The sequence below is a fragment of the Dermacentor variabilis genome, chromosome 8 (assembly GCF_050947875.1).
Source record: "Dermacentor variabilis isolate Ectoservices chromosome 8, ASM5094787v1, whole genome shotgun sequence".
Taxonomy (NCBI): Eukaryota; Metazoa; Arthropoda; class Arachnida; order Ixodida; family Ixodidae; genus Dermacentor; species Dermacentor variabilis.
In genome coordinates, this window is record NC_134575.1 from 38,397,523 (window position 1) to 38,416,967 (window position 19,445).

Genomic DNA, 19,445 nt, shown 5'->3' on the forward strand with positions numbered 1-19,445 from the left:
CGCCCACAGCGCTAACTTTCAACAACAGATTTATTTCCAGTTCTCGTCGCTATATATATTGACACGTGCACACGTTTATATTTATCGAGTGACCGCGTTTTACCGCCTATCAAATGTTATCGCACAGCGCAGGAGGCGCTTGCAAGTATCGGAAGCTCCTTGAAAGATATCGATGGTTCTATCCGACGCCTGTTGTCACCGAACCTTGCATAATGTGATTTCATGTTTGTGCGATGCAAATGGTGTACAACTTTCTTGATGACACACGGGCATCAACGATTATTCTGGAACCTTCGATGAATGATGCATAAAAGCCGACGCGCCTGACCCGTTGATCAAATTTTTGATGATGGCCGACCATTCCCTCAGTGTAGCTTGTTTTTGTGGGCACAAGTTCTCCCAATAAAACGCTAGTTTCGTCATTCCCAGTTTTGCTGTTTTCTTCACCCCCACTACTACGTGACAATATATACACCCTCGAAACGTCATACAACACGCGTAAGATCTCGGTAAACATGAACTAAAAGCAGGTAACCACAGGCAAGCACTTTTTGCCACACAGATTAACAGACATGTGCACGTTCAAAGCGAACAAAGACAATTGAGCCTTTTGAGGATAATGAAATGAAAGACTTACTGAAGCATGTGTCACCAAATGTTCATATGTGTCTAGCTTTTATTATCAAGCGCGTCATCTCACGCCTGCTTCTACTCATGATGACGTGTTTCTTAAATCTGGGTTTGCATTTGCATCTCTGCCAATGGATGGCAGCACGCAGACGCATAAATGACCGGCTACGAGAACGCAACAACACAGTAAACAACGCGACTGCCGACGGCTTTCTTGCCATCCATAGCCAGATAATTTTTTGACGCCATGACAATAAGCTGCGTTTACATGCATGCGACAGCAGGGCTTCGCTTTACCTGTACGCTTTTCCTTACCTTGCCGCCTGCTTAGCAAGTAGTGCGGGCGAATGCCCGTACAAATGTTCGCCTGCGCCACATCGTCCGCTCGGCGTCTACTTGGCGTTTCGTTTGATCACTACCGTCATCACGTACCATGCTAGAGTGGGGTAGTAAATCAACCATCCAGCGAACAATTCGACTTTTATAGCTTTCCGCATCGTCCACGCATTACCAATGCGAATTCTGTGGTGTCATTTGCTAACTAGAAATCAAACCCGTTTTACGGCTCGGTGCCGTGTCTGTAGTCCTAGCAGCGTGATAACAAACAGCTGACCTCAATAATTACGACTGAACATACCTAATGATTTGACCTCAGCTTGAGATGAGGCTTTGACAGATTTGGGCCGCCTGTTTCTTGTTGATGGGGCGGAGAGCCAGTAACAAGCGCGAATTCGGATCCAAGCGGGACCGAATTTGGGCACTTTATGGGCACTGCCACGTCGCCACGGTTAAGGTGGCATTTAGGGTTACCGGCGGTAAGTGTCACAGTAATTCCCGGTATACGCCGTGCATGCGCAAAGGTCCTAACACGTCACGTATCGTTGTACCGCATCACGAAGCGAGAAAGAATAAAACACTGTAGTGTTGCCAATAATAGACCATTTACGCCCGGAACTATATACCGCTGCGCAAGGATACATACTGTGCACGCCTCGTCCGTTGGGCAGTGCTGCAACCAGCTTGTGCAGTACAAAAGCATCCATTTTTTAGAGCGCAGCTCTTTGGGCTCCAGTTCCTGCGTTGAGTGTCGGCGTGTCTCGACGTCGTACCTCGGCGTAACCGAACGAACGAGCACAGCGAACGACGAAAGCTAACCCAGATGGCAGCGGGAGACGAAAAAAAAAAAGAGCGGGCGAAGGGAGAAGGAGGAAGAAGCTTTAGTGAAAGAATGGGGCGGAAAGCGGAGGAGGAGAGTATGGCGAAGTGGCGAGGGGGAAAGCGGCGTGCCACACGAGACTACGAGATGGTGCAATTGCGCTTATAATCTGATTGCATCCGCGACGCGCCTTGTGCAGTACTTTCTGGAAGCCAAGCGGGCACCAGCGATTACAGTGGAACCTCCGACGAGTCATGTATTAAAGCCGACGTGCTTGACCCGCAGATCAGATTGTCGACGATCGCCGACTCTGGTCGCCGCTGTCGTTGCGGTTGAGTGTTACTTGTTTTTGAACGCTTCGCTCCGTCTGCAACGTAACGTACGAGAAAGATTGTCCCCGCCCGCCAATACTGCGCGAAATAAAAACGCCTATAGAGCTGCGCTCAAAATTTGCATTAGGTATTGCAGTAATCGTCGGTGAATTTTTTTTCAATTATTCGTCATCGTTTCTAAAGTTTCCAATCATCTTCATTTACACTATTATAACGAGTAAACGTCTTCGCCAACAACTCATTTTTTCCGCAGATACAAGGCATTAGAATTTTCGCGTGGCGGACACCTTTTTCTGGGGTGCTCGCCAAACAATGCTTGCGCATTCACAATGATGTATCCGTTTCCATGTGCTTCGTATGTAGCTGCTTGATGCTAGCTCCAAAAGAAATCGTGCTAATAGTGCATCCTCGTTAACCTTATGCCTTCACAACGGCACAGTATGATGCTCATTAATTGGCAATGGGGCCAGGCAAGGTCTCGGCGTCCTCCGCATCCCATTCTGCACACTCTTCACAAATGTCACAGCAACATTGACTCATTTGATCAACAATTTATAATTAAGAATTGCCCAAATCAGTGATGTGGCAATGTATTTGTGAGGGTTTCCAACACGGCGCAGGGTCTTTAATTTATACAATCATAATTTTGCCAAAGTTATGCAACTGAGCCTAATTTTTGCTGGTCACTTCGGTCAAGCGTCTCAGCGAGAATGCACTGGCGAAAAGTAACCGGACACAACAGGCTTCAGACGCGCTGCCAGCTGTGAGCCATTGCTTTTCAAGATTGTGTGAAAAAGAAATTATCCGTGCCACCATCCTACAGTGAAGACTACTCTGCGAACTGATCGTCGAAGAAAAGGGTTTACGCGTTTCCATGCGTTTAGATAGGTTATTCCGAGCTAAAGCTTCCTCTATGCAGCAATGACTCTAGCTGAAGAGCTTGTCTAAAGGTTAGGACAGATAGCGAGTGGTCTTATAGAGATACGCTTAAAGCAAAGGGAAAGGCTTCCAAAAAGCAAATCATTAGATCGAATGGAGAGATAAAGCAACTTTCTTGCCTTAGGACGAAAGTGAGTGACGAAGGAGTTGTAGACGTGCCACCACAAAAACCATAAATCACGTCTCCCTTATGGGAGATGTGCTCTCTGCTATAGCGAACGCGCATAAGCATTTCATAATAACTTGCATGATGACGAACGACCGTCTTAATAAGCTATGCTCACACGAAACACTACTGTAGCGCCGCGACTATCGCCTACAGAGCCGGTGACGAAGATGGGCTCACGTGCGTGTAGCGCGAGAAAAGAACATGCTAGCCATGTTTTGAGGCAACAACAACAACAACAACAACACGCGAGTCGGCTCGACCTGAGCGGCCGCGGAATCGGCAGATTCAAAGATCCAGTGGCGCCATGGCTGGGTGATCTATGTAAACCACGGCTACTGCGGCTACCTCTTCGCGCTGCCTCCCTCAACTACGCTAAACTTGACCACGCAGGACAAATAGGAACTTTTTTAGCAGGACCACAAGGAAAAGCTTGAAAAGCAAGTTTTAGAGCGCAGCTCTTTCCCGCCCATTCCTGCGGAGACTGTCGGCGTTGTCCCTCGTAACACAGCGAACGGGCACAGCGAAAGATGAAAGCAAACGCAGAGCTCAGCGGCAGATCGGCGATAGTCGACGGAGGAGGAGGGTGAAGCCGAACCGCGTGCGGAAAGCGGAGGAGGAGGGCATGGCGAAAGCGCGAGGAGAAGTGCGCAGTGCCTAACAAGGCGGGCTTTGCGGTGACGATGGCCACGAGTTGGCGCCACAGTTGCGCGCGCCGTCTATACGGAAACGAAGCGCTGCGTGAGTGGCCGTCTGTCTGCCGCGGCTGCTGTCAATTGCGCCCGCGAGTCACCCACGCACCGCCTCTCGCAGTCTCACTATTAGTGAGGCAGTCGCGCCACACATTGATCTGTTTAAAACGTGCCGCGCGAGACAGATTTTCCGCTCCAGCCAGTGTATCGCGCAACGAAAACACGCATACACGTGCGCTCAAATTTCGCGTTAATGAGTATCGTAATCGCCGCTGAGTTTGTTTGTTTTTTTGCGCTTCCTGTTTCTGGCGTGTCTTTTTCCTGTCAGCCATAGCGTCTACGATCAAAAGTGCAGAAATACGACTTCTAATAGCAATATCACTGAGTGAGATCAAGTGCGAATGTTTGAGAAAACCGGCCTTTGAATATCGAATCGAATATTCCCCATTTCTAAAAAGTAAGGCAAGAAAAAGAGGGAACTGAAAAGAGTTGAGGAGTCTGTTCTGACATGAAAGGCGTCCAAACATTATGCGATACATGTAATGCCGATAACACTTAGATGTCAGGTGAACTGAGAGCCTTGTAAATGAGAAACAAAGCGAAGTACATTCACATCTGTAGCACGGTTGTAATGACAGTAATGCAAAAAGTAAAAAAAATGGAACAGAATGTCCCAGGTGCAGCAGCAGAATGTCGTGCTTGTCGAAATAGCTAAGGACAATACTAAAGCACAGCGACTAATTTAGATGAAATGCAAACATGGTGAGATTCAACAAAAAAAAATAGATCGCGTCTTTTTTCCTAAATCGAGAGAACAAGCTTATAGGCTAACCAAGATGAGACATGCTTACACAACAGGTGTTAACCATGCGGCATCCGTGACCTTACCCTAGACGGATATTCGGCAGATTCAAATGCGGAATTCTCGAATCGAGTACGAATCGAATAGCCGACGCTGTTTCGTTCGGTGCTCGTTTTTTTTTCTCTTTTTTTTTTTTTGACAAGCGTTTCCCCACTGCAGGGTCCGCACCGCTTTGTTCAGAAAGGCTGTCACCGGTTGCCCGAGACACCCGTGCCCGGTACGGCTGTCTCCTGGCGGGCTCTTCCGCCAAGCAGCTGCGAGATGGTGCAGGCTCCCGCGTCTGTCACACAGACCCGCAATTCCTCGCGTGCTCTCCACAGCGATGGTGGTGATGGCGGTTGCTTGGCATCTGCTTTGAAACGGGGCGGATTGCGGATTGCGTGCCCCTTGGGTGTCATAGTTCAAGGGTTTCCTTCAACCGGAGACTGCAGGCCTTGATTAGCCGAGGCGTTCTTCGTACGCGACACACGTAACACTCGTACATGTCGATCAAAGCGACTACCTTTCATTAGAAACGAACAAACAAAAACACGAAGGGGCGAGAGAGCTGTAAGCCAATAGAATATACGCGCCCGGTGGGACTGCCAGCTCGGACGCTCGCCGCTGGGCTTTGAACGATAGCCTACGAGCTCGACGGCAGCGGCGCGGAGTCCGCGACGTCGTCCAGCCTCAGGTATCGCCTCACGAGCCTCCAGCAGTTGTCGTCGAGGCCGTCCAGCTGTGCGCCGCCGGCTTCCGTGCCGGGGCGGCACCGCACCCGCTCCTTGACCACGCCGGCGAGCCTCATGAACGCGTGGATGCCCTGGATGCTCTCGAGGGCCTCGCGCACCAAGGCGGCTGCGTCGACCTCGCCGACGGACGCCAGCTGGGCGACCTGTCCGAGTAGAGCGGGGTGGCTGTGCACGCGTTCCAGGGCTCCGGCGCAGTACCTGCAGGAGTTGCACGCGTTGTTGTTGTTGTTGTTGTTGTTGTTGTTGTTGTTGTTGTTGTTGTTGTTGTTGTTGTTGTTGTTGTTGTTGTTGTTGTTGTTGTTGTTGTTGGGAAAACAGCTAAAGTGCGCAACTTGCTCGCAGAAACTCGCTTTCCGCGACCATTTGTATGTAGGTAAAACATGAGATGACGTCAGTACTTGTTTATCTCCTGTGTAACAGAAGTTTACTCCTTGAGCTTGGTTATACTCGAAAAGAAAGGCAGAAATTGCACGAGAAGAAAGAACTGCTCATTCGTATAACTTACGGTTTTAGCTAAACACTGCATGGCATATATTGCAATTAAGCAATTGTACCTGGCAGGTTCGCGAGCCGTATCCACTATAGGAACCAATTTGGAGTACGAGGCCTTTACGAGTACGAGGCCGCATCACCCTTCCTATTATGTCGACCTTCCGGTCGACATAATAGGAAAGGCGATGCGTGGTGACCCCACGTGCTTCTGGGAAAACAAAAATTTTATCCCCCCCCCCACTCTTCTTCGGATTTGTAAAAAAAATTATGCCTGGCTGTCCTATAGCCAACACCAGAGATGAGCGGTGCTGGCGGAAGGCCAGTAAAGTAGTCCCAAGCCACACACAAGAGACACGAGCGCCGGCAACGCGTCCCTGCGGGGCCCGCGATTCGCGTGGCCAACATCGTTGTTGACGCCGCGGTTGTCTCCACTCTGTACGGAACGGCGGGCGAGGCACTTTCAGACATGAGGTACAACGCTCCGGAGGCTAGAGAGACTTTTTGCAGTAGCCATAGTGTTTACTACAAAAATTACTAGAGGGAACTCTGGCGCTGCAGTCGTTGTCCTACCATGGGAATGATGGGAAGTACATTGTCTGATCTTCGTGCTTGTGGATTCAGACGTTCTTGTGGCTTTGTATATTGTCACAAAGCCGTTTGAAGCCAAAAGGACGAAGTTTAGGCAAATCCATGTACTTCCCCTAATTCCCATGCTGGGACAAGCGCTCCCGTTGCAGTTCCCGTAGACACTAGCGCCAGAGTTCCCACTAGTAATTTCTGTAGGAAACTCTATGGCAGTAGCTACGTGCCCATTGAGAAATAGTTTGATGTTCTCGATTGCAATTGTGCGAAACTGTTCTTTAAAGAGGCTCAGTATCGAATGAAAAACGCCTTAATACTGTGAAACGAACAAACTGCGGTATACGGGTATCTAATGCGTTGTTCAAGATCAATTTCTCTTTAATTGCGTTTTTTGTTCGAGTTTCTTTATTGGCAGCCTCACGTGCGCGCTCGCGCGAGCATACGCCTTTGGCGTGCAGCGAGGCACGGACCGAACGCGCGGAGTGATACATTTTCGTCACCGAACTTCTTGCGTAGCTTCCGCAGCGTTGCACCTGATGCCTGAAATAGAGCCTAGCAGCCGCCGAAGAACGCCCTTCCTGCCTCGCCTGACCTCCCCCCCCCTGCCTCGCGCACCACAGGAGAAGGCACGCATCCGGGCCGCGTTCCTCGCTCGGGCGCGTGCCCCTCCTCCTCCCCCGCTAGGCGCCACCCACGCTCGCCGCGTCGCTATGCTGCGCGGTGCTATTTTCATACTCTGCTTTCGCTCTCTCTCAGATCTCTCTCCCTCAGCTCGGTGGAGCTGCCTACGTCAAGAAAAACCCGGTGACGTTCTAACAGCTCCACTCTGAAAGGAGCTCTTCCCGATTCCCGCGTTTCACGTACCTGTCGCGTCGATGACCGCTCACGAATTCGGCAGCTAGCGCCACCAAGCAGGAGTTCCGGCGAGCAGCGTCCCGCACGGCGAACCACTCTCTCGGAACTCGGCTGTCGCAGTAGCCGCTCAAGACGATGCCGAGCAGCACGTACGTTTCCGCCAGTCCGGCAGACAAAGCTCGCACGAAGGCGTCAGCGTCCGCGCTTTCCTCGAAGTCTATCTGCACCGTGTGGATGTTGCGACTCGACTTCAGCACGTTCGCCAGACTCTGAATGGCATGTTCCGTAATGTACCTGGGCTTCAACGCCACCGTCGTCAAGCTCGTGTTAGCGGCGAGCGACTCGATAACGTCGCTCCAGAAGCCCACCGCGTTGTCGGCGCCGGTTTCGAGGGAGAAGCAGGCGAGACAGAGCCTCTTCAGAGTGCGGGTCGTCCGGACGTAGGACGTTATCGTCGCGGACGTGGCTTGATCGAGGATGTCGGCGGATATGCGGAACTGCGCGCAGGTCACGTGACTGAGCGAAGGCAGCTGCCGCAGAATCGCCGAGAAGACGTCCCGAGTGTTGTGGAACAACCAGGCGTGACACTGAGACGGCTCGTTCCACATCGTGTCGGAACTGCTCAGCGGGTTCAGGCGCTTGAAGAAGACCAAGCGCCCCACTCCCGGCGTTTCTTCAAGGACTCCGTACACCGTAGGCATGGAATGGTAGTCGTCCTGGGTGATTTCGATCGTGATTTTTCTCGTGGCCCTCCTCGTAGGTAGCGTGACGAAGAACCGCTTCCACATAGGCTGATTCCAGGCGCTCAGTGGCAGCGTGAATTCCTCCAATATCTCGTTATCGGCCAGCGCCGGCAGCCAGCTGTCGAAGAAGTCTACCCGCCGCGCTTCGGAATCCGCTCGCATTTCTGACATGTTGAAGCAGCGCAGTACGCCATTCTCGGCGAGAATCTTCGCCACGACGGTCGCGCTGTCTTCGTCGACGACGATGCGTTGCAGAGCGACGTGCGTTAGAGTCCGGTTCTCCCGCAGACATTCGAGAAGCCACTTGAAGACGTCCTTGCGCATTTCAACCAGATCCGAGACGCTCAGCGCCGTTAACGAGCCAGTGTTGACCAGGTGCCTCCGAAACTTGTGGCGGTGGTTGATCCAAGCTGTGGTCAGGTCGGAGCCGCGCATGGACAGCTTCTTCAGCGCCTTGTTCGTCACCAGCACCTCCAACAGCGCGCCGGCGTCGTGGTTCCGCAGAGGTAGCTTGGGAATCTTGATCGAGGTCAGCGAGCAGGACGTTGCGTTCCTCAGCAGGATCGTCAGCGCGGAGAGGATTTGCGACGGCCAGTCGGGAAAGAGGCGACACTCGAGCTCTTCGATGTTCTCCAGGCAGGAGGCGATGGCGCGGGGCTCCTGGTGATCGCTCCAGTAAGTCCACAGGCCGAGCTTCAGGTGCTTGACGGACGGGTTCCCTCTAAGTGCCGCGAAGACGAGCGCGTAGTGCGCGCCGAGACTGCGCAAGTTGACGTCGACGCTGGCGACGCAGCGATGCGTCTTGAGCAGCCAGTAGACGAGCGTGGCGCACCGGTGCAGCTTGCGGTCTTCGGCGGCGGACGGGTAAACCTGTTCGAGAGTCACCAGAGAGAGGAACCCTACTCGGCCTGGATCCTTGCGCAGTTCTAAGTACGCGTCCGAGAGAACGTCGTTCCAGACGGACAGCTGGCAGACGATGCGGCATGTCCGGTGCTCACCCGCCGTACAGGGCGACCTGTAGTCGATGGCGGAGCCGGTGACGACGCCCCTCGTTCCTTCGAGGTCGGCCAGGCGAACGCCGCGCAAGTTCGGCGTCGCCCTGTTTGGTCGCAGTGCTTTCCTTGCACCTCCAACGGTGTCCACCATCTTACCTACGTTGAGAAAGAACGTCAAGCTTCGTAAATTTAGTGTAACATCAAAATAAACAAGCGGGTAGCATCTGCTATAGTCGGTGGGAGCGATGCAGCCCGACATACGCTCGTGGATGGCAAGTCACAACGTAAAGTTAATTGTTCGATCATAATTGGCTCTTCCTGGAGAGCGTTACGTAAGCATCACGTGACTGCAGTTCCCCCCCCAGTCTTGTTGTTTTGTTGATATCTAGGCACAGAAGGAAGGAGAAAGGGTGGAATTGCTCCAAGGACAGCACTGAGGTCAGCCTGACAAAGAGCGCTCTGGCCTGCTACCAGTATGCACGCCTGTTTCCATGTGGGGGGAACGCTTAGTTGAACGTAAGCTGCACTTTACCACAACTCCCTTTCCTCCTTTTGCACAACTGTTCTTATGGCACTGTGACGGATAGTAAGCTAAGTTCGCGCTATCGGGCCATTGGTTGTAACATCCTTGACAGGCGCTGTTATTCCGGGAATTTCAAACCAATGTTCCTCCTCTTGCATTAAGAACGTAAGATCGATACAGTGACTCTTACCTGGATCAGTACGAAAAAGAAGGGCGTCGGTAATTGCAACCACTTGCAATGCCAGACCACACAAGTGCTAGGAAATATTCTTCTTCCTCGTCTTATTCTTCTCTATGAGCCCTCTCGCCGAATCGCCCAGCTGGGTTCTGCCCTATGAGGAATTTTTAAACTTATGATTCAGAAAAGCGAGAAAAAAAGGAGTTGGATTTATTGTGAGTGGTGTCAGAGGAGATTCATCTGACCGCTAAGCTTATTTACATGACACGTTAAAAGCGACGACAGATTGGTAAAGTATGGGCAGATCACGTTGCTCGTTTGACCGAAGAAAAAGACGAAGTGAGCGTTCCAGGCATGGAGGAAGGAAACTGGGGAGAGGCCTTACCCCCTCTGCGCGCTAGGAGAAAAGTGTGGAGGAAATGACGTAGTAGGTTCTCCTTTTTTTAGAGCGCAGCTCTTTGGCGTCCGTTCCTGGGTTTCGCGTCGTCGTCGGCGTCGTCGTCGGCCTCGTAACCAGCTCCGCCCCCCTTTCATCCCCCCAGCGCTAGCAGCGACCGACTGATACCGCTGGATGCCGCTGACGCCGCTAGAGAGTCAAGATAACGTGACTGCATAGAACACCGTCGCCGCCATGCAGAAAGAGGAGGAAAGGTTCCCCCCCCCCTGTTCTTGTGTGGCGGATAGCTGGGGTTGACTCACTATCGCCGTCAGCGGCATCAGTCAGTCGCTGCTATCTCTTCCCTCCTCCCTTTATCGTGTTGTCCGCTTGCTGCGCGCGCTTCTGCCCCCATCGTTTGCCGCTGGGTGTACACGCCGCCCCCCTCCGCTTCCGCTTACTGCTGGTTGCTCTCGACGGCGGCGATGAGCCTCCGCTTCGGCGGCGCGAACTGCAGGGTCTTCTCGGCGGCGGCGATGAGCTTCTGCTTCAGCCTCGCTTACTGCTGGTTGCTCTCGACGGCGGCGATGAGCCTCCGCTTCGGCGGCGCGAACGGCAGGGTCTTCTCGGCGGCGGCGCTTAGCCTCTGCTTCCCCCACGGCTGTGACAACCTCGCGAGGCACTTGTATAGATCTCGTCTTTGAGAATCAAGCATTGGTGTACCAAGTCGAACATATATCAGTCTATTTCTCCGACCACAAAGCTTCCTTCATGACTGTCAAGAACTGTTAGTGGAGTCTTTGTTAAAGGAATACGTGTGAAAAATAAAAAAAAAATTATGTGATAGCGCATACATGTGTTGCTCGATTTCTTTGCCTCAATCTATCCAAAAGGTGAAACAGCTTATTTGCTGCGCTCAAATTTCGCATTAGGAAGTAACGTAATCGTCGGTAATTTTTTGTGCTATTTTTTATTTCCTTGCTGTAGCGGCCACGCCTTTCGGACAATGGCGGCTTTGTTATGGTTCTGTGCGCTGACAGGTGTTGCTCCGTAGGTTTCGTACCGTGGCAAAGGCATCGTGTGGGCAGGTTTGCGTACGTTTCCGTCTTTTGTTGCGCTGTGTTGTCTGGACCAGGCTATATCCCGGGTGTTGCTGTGGCCAGGTGGGACAGGAGGAACTAAAGGTCGTGAAATGGAACGCGCATACAACGCTGTACGCAATGTACCGCGCCACGGCAATGGCAACGGACGAAGGAATATCCGCGGGAAATTTTGCCCTCTTTGGCGGAATAATGCTAGCGTGCCATCGCAGGCAGAAACCGATGCGTTTCAGAGTCTGTACAATGAACGCCTTGCAGATGTCTGATTCCTGCTTTTGACAGCGCATGGTGCATTTGCAGCACGTAGAACTTACGTTATGAATGCATAGTTCGTGTTCAATAACAACTTGCTTTTGTGCATATTAAAGCACACGTTGCTTGACTGTTGCTTGTTCCTCGCAGTGCTCGCGAGAGCACGAAGTCTTTTAGGCAGAGCGCGTTCGAGGTTCATGCATGCCTGCACAGGTGCACCTCAATACACGTGCTGATAGAGCCTTACGCAGAGTATGTGGATTTTGCTGCCCTCGGCGCCGTGCGCCGGCCAGCCGATGTTTTATCCTGGAAGATGGCAAAGAAGCGCCTGCTTTGACTTAAGGAACGAATCCTCCCTACCGCAGGCGCATCTTATCTGTGCGCGCGAGAAGCGCAGGGAAGTGAAGGTTAGCGGATGCGCTGCAAGAGTGAGCAAGGCTCCAGGGAACGTACGCCAGCGAACACATCAAACGCCTGTTCCATGGTCGCATGTAGGCCGGTTCTACGCGTGTTCTGTTCTGCACTGTGCGCCGGCTATCGCAAAACTTTGGTTCCGTGAAGCTTCGCTTACCGTGGGAAAGAAGGGACTTCACGTCGCAGTCAATGAATCTAAACGCGGAGTTAGAAATGACATTCTGCCTCCTCGCCGGCGCACTGTCCTAGTGTGCGCGGCCACCAGAGAGAGAGAGAGAGAAAAACATTTATTCGGACCATCGAGGCGGTTGCTCTTGAGGTCGAGCGGGTGGTGTCCTCATTCCAGGACTCCACTGGCCATGGCTGCTCGACGTACTTGCTGGACGAGAGCTTCTTGTCCCGCCAGGGTATCGCCGGTCAGCTGTACCTCCCACCGCTCAAATGACGTGCTAGGAGTCTTTAAGTGTTGAGGTTTGCCTTCGCGGCCACCAGAAATTTGTTCAATGAAGCACGACGATTCCTCAAGCCACAGCGAGAATATGTGTTTCTGTTCATAAACTCCAAATGGATCGCAAATAGGTCCGTGTGTCGTACGTGTCTCCAGCGCGTTCTTGCAGTGCAGTGAGAATGCGTACATTTTTTTCGCACCGCCAGACGTTTAGCTCGCAAGACCGTCTGAGAGCTCCAGGAAGCCCAGGCAGAGAAAAGCAAGTAGAAGGCAGCGATAAAGGTGAGCTTTTTTAAAAAACACGCAAGAACTAAGCAGCGGCCGGTACCTGCGGTTGATGAGAACAGTTCAGTTGGCAGGCCTTATAAGGCATGTTTATTTTCATAAAAGCCGGTAAAAGCGGCCGATTCGACCTCACGGCCCAATTTGGGAAGTTCATTATGAACTTCTTTCAACATGACTTCGGCAACGGTAATGCAATGAGACATCGCGATTACATTGTTTAGTATTGCTGCGGAGCGCGCGTCCGAGCAGCCCGGTTGCGCGCAGCGCGGCGTGGTTTCGCGAGAAAAGTAAACAAGAGAGGAGAGCTGGCCCGATAGGCGGAGCAACGCCATGAGCAACGCCAACTTCCGGCTTCACTTTAGCTTCACAAAGAGTGACGTCAGGGCCTCTCCTGAGTGTCCTTCCTCCGTGCCCTGGGTTCAGCGAAAGCAGGAGAAAAGTAAACATCTCCGCAATAGGGATTAGTAAGAGGTGGTTGGAGGATTGATTGAATAAAAGTAGGGAAACGACAAAGAACGGAGAGGTACAAAAGCATAGTTCGCAATAGGGGATAAGAAAATTTGGTTGTGGGAGTTCATAGTGTTTCTTTTTTCTTGTTTAACCTAGGTAGTACATTAGGCAGTATAATAGCAAGAGCTTGCTGAGGCAACCCACCGCCCCGATCCAAAAGGGACGCTCATAACATCCATCCATCCATTCATTTATCTTTTTCATTATTTCTTTCTTTCTTTTTTTCTTTGGCCTGAGTAGGTTTGCATACTACTCACCCGTTACAGAGGGTACGGCCACAGGTTCAGTTCAGACGCACCCCAGGCTTATCTGTCCGCTAGTCTGTCCGTTACGCTAACCTATGGCTAATCTGTCCCGAAATCTTCGTGCCCTAGTGGATTTCTTCGTCTGGGCCGGCCATAGGCAACCGTTTGGGCTTGAGCAGCTTGGGTGGCGTCGTCGTGCAGTTGTGCCCTGCGTTTTTCCCATGGAATCACTTTAAGTGCATTGCGGTGCATCTACTTCGTCACTCCGTTGGGCCCCTGAAACGGCATTTCGTCGGTTTCGCCGGTGGCGGACCGCTGGCATTGAAGCGCTAGACCAACGCCACAGAAAGCAAGAAGACAACGCAAGCCGCTCGCGGGGCCGCACCGGTGGTGACCTCGGAGACGCGACGAAAGGCGGTGGGGGGGGGGGGCGACATCGACGATGCAGACGCCCTTTTTCCAGCCAGTTTCGGTTTTTCAAGGAGTCCGCCAAGGTGAACTAAATGTTCGCTTAACTCCCACATGAAATCCGCTACTAAAGATTTAATCGTTGGGATAGGTAGTGTCGAGGACGGGCTTCAGAGTACTCATTTGCGGTAGCCACCTATTGCTGATGATTAGGAAGTTAATTACCGTAACTTTGCTAATTACACACGTAATTGCGGAAATTGCTCTGTATATAGAGGCTGCTAATCCGCACACTCGAAGGGAAAGCATAACGTTACCGTGATTCATATTTTTCTCATATTAAAAATTTGGTGCAGCTAAAAAAGAAAAAAAAACGCCCTGCACACTAAAGCCTCTGGAGTGGAAGTGGGCCTCAGGTGGCTCACCGCAAGTGAAGCTGGTCGCCGCAATCTTGGAGTGTGCTGCCGCGCTGCTGCGGTAATGGTATTTAATGGTCGTGACAGGCTTTTCTAGAGCATTGTAGCAGTTCAGTAGGCCATGGTCAAATCATGCGTTGCTTTCGGCTGCACAAATCGCCTGAGGAAGACGCCGGGAATAACATTTCGCCCGTAAGTACACCTTTCTCTTAGTTTGCTCACGGCTGCGTGCCTGTATGGTTCACTCTAGTGCGGTGTGCGCTTTCTCGTGTCGGAAACCATTGGCACGGTGCGCGTACATGTATACTACATTACGCGTCTAGGTGTTAAATTTGCGCTTTGATTGATTGATTGATTGATTGATTGATTGATTGATTGATTGATTGATTGATTGATTGATTGATTGATTGATTGATTGATTGATTGATTGAAAACTTTATTATTCCACCGAGCTGGGGTGCCCGCCTCTTAACCTACACGTAGGTAGTGGGGGAGGACGAAACAGTCCCCGCGCTTTGAGGACCGTGAGTATTCACGGCCTCAACCGCCAGGCGGATTGCTCGACGCTTTGAATGGTCATTGGCGCGTCATTGCATGCGGTTGCACTGGGAAGATTGCAGCACGTTCGAGTTCTGCTCAAATATGCGTGTGGTCTGATTACACGTACCGCACGCTCTTAATAGACAGTTTTAGAATAGCGTCTGTTGCCTTACGCACGTTAATGGTAAGCAACTTTGTGGGACATTACGGTGTGCGTCCTTTCAAGTCTTAGTTTACCGCACGTAAACGCAAACGTAATGAACACGTTACAAAACAGGGAATGAACAGGGGGCTGTCGGGTGCCTCGTTCCAAACGTATCCAATCGAAGACGATCCACTAACTACTTCGGGTGCCAGAATTGCCGAACGATCTCAGAAAATGGACGCATTATGCGCTCATAACTAACGTTTCAGGTGGGGTTTAGACAAAGCGAAAGCTGATTACAATAGTTAATGGCGATCAACGCGAGTCAGAGCACAGCCATCACGAGAATGCACGCTTAAGCGGGAGCCATGGGTGCCGCCATGTTCGACAACGCCGCTTCTCAGCGTCCGTAAACATTACGTACGTTGAAGTGGCAAAATAACGTACGTTGTTACGGCGCACGTAAACCACAGAAACCCAATAAGGTTCGGAGCATGCGCAGTGAGGACGACGCTATTTCTTTGCGTAGGTAATGCGTCTACGTTTGGTTGCAAACGCTATTCGTATTTTGCCACATAACGATAATCGTCATCTGTCTTGTACCCATTTCCTTTCTTTAATGCTGCGAGCCCGGTATACTTACAAGTCACGAACGGCGTGCGCGTTATCAGCGTGACAGAGCATTCTCGACAGGAAAGTAGCGAGCGCAGCGTTTTCAAGAACGGAAACGCAAGCAAGACAGACGACGATTTTCGTTGTGTGGCAAGATCCGACCGAAAGGGTGTACTACATTGGTTTAACAGTGCAATGCGTCTGCTTGTAATAGGACTTAAGCACAAGGGCGCTTATATACCGAGCATTAGGTACTAACGGGCACTGGTAGGCAGCTGTTTATGCGTTATAGATTTCGAGTTTATCAATCAGTGCGTAAGTATTCTTCGGCGAGTACTCCAGCTCTGTCGCACGAAAAGCGTAATTAATGCCCTGTATTTGCACAAAAACGCGTACTTTGCGGAGTTAAGACATTTATTCGTTATAATAGTGTAAATGTAGGTGATTGGTAGCTTTATAAGCGATTAGAGACAATTTAAACCGATAAAAGAAATTGATGAGAGAGAATACCGATAGAGGAACATAGGACTCCATGGAAAATGCATGTGAAACGTAAAAAATGCTTTTTTGAGACAACCGCTCGATCGATTTGAGTAAAATTTGTTGCATTTGGGAGAGAAAGTGATTTTTAGTAAGTAGAGGAGCATATTTTTGATCTAGCTTTTATTAACAATTCGCCTAAAATAAAGGAAAAGGAAAAAGGCAGTTCTGTAAATAACTGAATCTGTTAGAGCATCAAAGCGAACCAATTTGAAATATGAATTTGTAGTTTGCGTGAAGCTGCAGTACAATCTTTACGATGGTTTTGCAAGTTAATAGGTGCAGCTTACAGAATTGAGGTGTCATTACATCTGTGGCTTTTCTGAGATACAATGTTGAAAACATCCTACGTGTTTTCTTTTTCTTTTTCTTTCTTTTTCAGCTTGACAAATTTCAAGTTATTGTAAAAATATTTATTCATGGCCTAAATAAAGGATCTACTTCTTGCAGTAACTATGTTTTAAACTTTTCCTTTAAACCGTGCACTTTAACAGCAACTTTTTAGCTTCATTCGTCACAGTTGTATATTCGCTGCTGAAATGGTTTACATCGAAATTGACCCACGCCTTGGTGGCGCTGTAGCTTTGGCGTGTTCCGCTGCAGAGGAGGAGCTCGCGGGTTCGACTACCGACCGCCGCAGTCGCATTTCAATTGGAGGCGACGTGCAACAACACCCGTGTAGCTTTAAGAACCTCAGGTGGTCGAAATCCGGAGACCTCCACCATGACGTCTCTTATGGTCCCCAGTGTTGCTGCTTCAGAACATCAAAACAGCATGAATCAATCTTTGATGTCAGAGACAAAGATAGGGCCACCTGCTGAAACGTAGGCCAGCATTTCTGAGACACTTCAATGTTATCCCTGTTTATGTAACTTCTATACAACACTGTGCTACTCCATATGTCGACCCCTTTCTTGATTTTAGCTATATCTAAACAAATTTCTTCATGGAGTCTTAGTATCACACAGTCGCGATCACATTTGCTTTCGACTGTCCCAGCGTAACTGTAGGTTATACCAGGTTTATATCTCGCAAGAAGGAATGACATAAGTACAATTTGAGGCGAGCTTTTCATGTGTCTGGCCTAATTAAGAGCGTCGCCAATAAATACCCGACCTCCCCCCCCCCCCTCGTCATGCGATGATACGTCGATCGTAGTTGCTTTCTCCGGTGTTCTTGGTTAACTAAACAAGGTACACCTCGTTGATATTTGCCGAAAATATGGGACACAATATGTGTAATGTGCAGGCAAAGTGGAAATGATGCGGATTAATTACTGCCTTTGCAGTAGATGCGAAACGGAGAGAGAGAGAGAGAGTGTGTGTGTGTGTGTGTGTGTGTGTGTGTGCGTGTGTGTGTGCGTGTGCGCGCGTGTGCGTGTGCGCGTGTGCGCGTGTGTGCGTGTGCGTGTGTGTGTGTGCGTGTGTGTGTGTGTGTGTGTGTGTGTGTGTGTGTGTGTGTGTGTGTGTGTGTGTGTGTGTGTGTGTGTGTGTGTGTGTGTGTGTGTGTGTGTGTGTGTGTGTGTGTGTGTGTGTGTGTGTGTGTGTGTGTGTGTGTGTGTGTGTGTGTGTGTGTGTGTGTGTGTGTGTGTGTACGTCGCTTCCACTTCACGCCATTCTTACTTTTTTTTTCTTGGCAATAGTTGTCCGCCAACACACTGACGGCTGAGGTTGCGACATGTCGCCAATTTTCTAGGCGTACGAGCTAGTCGCGCTACCAGTTTACATATACACCTTGTTAGTAATGCCTACCCGTCCGGCCTGAACCGGACCCTATATGTGTAATTCCGCCATGTTAGTCCTTCAGGCAATTTCTTTCTTTGCATTCGAAAGCCTGCGGCAAAACCTCGAAGAAAAAAAACGCGAGTGTGGTAGCAGTGAGCAAGAGATACACCATGAAGTTCGGTTGGCTTTATAATTCACTGTTGACAGCACAACGCGCAGGAATCGTAACGATGGAACTTATAGCAGTATAAGCTTTCGGGAAATCTGCGTTTCGGTGGACAGACACCGATAATACGCAATGAAACGCTCTCTGTAGCCAACGTGCGAAGAACATAGGAGGCAGCCCTGTCGAGCTCAACCCTCGAGGACCTGCAAGCTCTCGTGGAAGGAGACATGGCGCGGCGGCCTTAGCCAATGGAATCCCGGAATAAGGATCCGGCCACCCTTCCCCTGACTCCCCTATACCTTCTTCCTGTCACTCCAACGTTTTCAACACCATCAAGAAGCAAGGAACACTCACGCGCTGGGTCATCGGTTCGTGTTAATCTCATATTACGCAACGAAACAACAATACAAGCTGAAGATATGTTACGCGGTTTACCGCGTAAGGTGCGCGCAAAAATAAACAGAATAGTTCGCAACAAAGGTTCCGCGCCGAGTCAATATGGTGCTCGTAGCCCTCTAACGCCAACGTGTTCACAGTGACGCGCCTGCCGTACCTGGTTGCGGAGCCGGACATCCGTGGCGATGCGGTGTGAACGTGCGGGCGACAAACTTTCTCCAGGAAGCGTCGGCTGTTACGGACGTAGCGAAAGCCGACGACAGGCGAGGCCAGGAATTCGGGGTGCGTGGCGACGTGGCAAAAAAATCGTTCGCTGCCATCCGCAACGACGTGTCTTGTCCCTCTTCAAACCACCAGCTGGCTAACCAACCTTACTGACCGCTGAGCACATTTCTCACCACCATCCGTACCGACGCGAGCGTGCGACGTCTTCCAGCGAGCCCATCGCACACCTGTAATTACAATGTCCATCGCGAGTATATCGATCGCTATATGCCCTCCCCTTTTCGCTATCCCGATTCTCGCCAAGTGTATGCCCACAAGCCTTGCCCGTATACCGGAGTCCTTTACTAGACCATCTACACTAGACCAAAATGAAAACATCCGTGGCCTAGGAGTGTAAGACGACGACGTGGCTTCCACTTCTTCTGGATGTGACGACATTCTTAATTATTTTTTTTCCTTGACAATAGTTGTCCCCCAACACACTGACGGCTGAGGTTGCGACACGTCGCCAATTTTCAAGGCGTGTACGAGCTAGCCGCGCTGCCAGTTTACATATACACCTTGTTAGTAATGGCTACCCGTCCGGCCTGAACCGGACCCTATATGTGTAATTCCGCCATGTTAGTCCTTCAGGCAATTGCCCTCTTTACCCTTCCCCCTTTCAATAAAGTTTATCACCCCCACCACTAGACCATCTACAAGCCGAGCCTACGTGTACCACGAGGTCGACCATCGCGTGACAGACTGCGCGTGAAACCGCGACGAGA

The 19,445-nt window shown here is 50.7% G+C and overlaps 1 protein-coding gene across 2 annotated transcripts; it reads right to left on the minus strand.

Annotated features, from left to right (window-relative positions):
* Positions 1 to 4,395: 4,395 nt before the first annotated feature.
* Positions 4,396 to 9,967, minus strand: LOC142590056 (uncharacterized). Of its 2 annotated transcripts, XM_075701891.1 has the most exons (3): positions 9,889 to 9,967; positions 7,447 to 9,331; positions 4,396 to 5,706 (listed from the first exon to the last, which is right to left on the minus strand). In XM_075701891.1, exons 2-3 carry the CDS (start codon positions 9,324 to 9,326, stop codon positions 5,400 to 5,402), a joined length of 2,187 nt encoding a protein of 728 aa, XP_075558006.1. In that variant the 5' UTR covers positions 9,327 to 9,331; positions 9,889 to 9,967; the 3' UTR covers positions 4,396 to 5,399. The 2 variants fall into 2 exon arrangements, with proteins under 2 accessions (XP_075558006.1, XP_075558005.1); XM_075701890.1 differs by lacking the exon at positions 9,889 to 9,967 and having other exon boundaries at positions 7,447 to 9,468.
* Positions 9,968 to 19,445: the final 9,478 nt, after the last annotated feature.

What these genes read in the sequence shown, in the direction of transcription:
- LOC142590056 (XM_075701890.1), bottom strand. Translation starts at nt 9,434, where the DNA reads ATGTCGGGCTGCATCGCTCCCACCGACTATAGCAGATGCTACCCGCTT. An exon ending in AGCGGTCATCGACGCGACAG is followed by an intron (nt 5,707 to 7,446) that starts GTACGTGAAACG and finishes CAACTCCTGCAG; the next exon opens with GTACTGCGCCGGAGCCCTGG.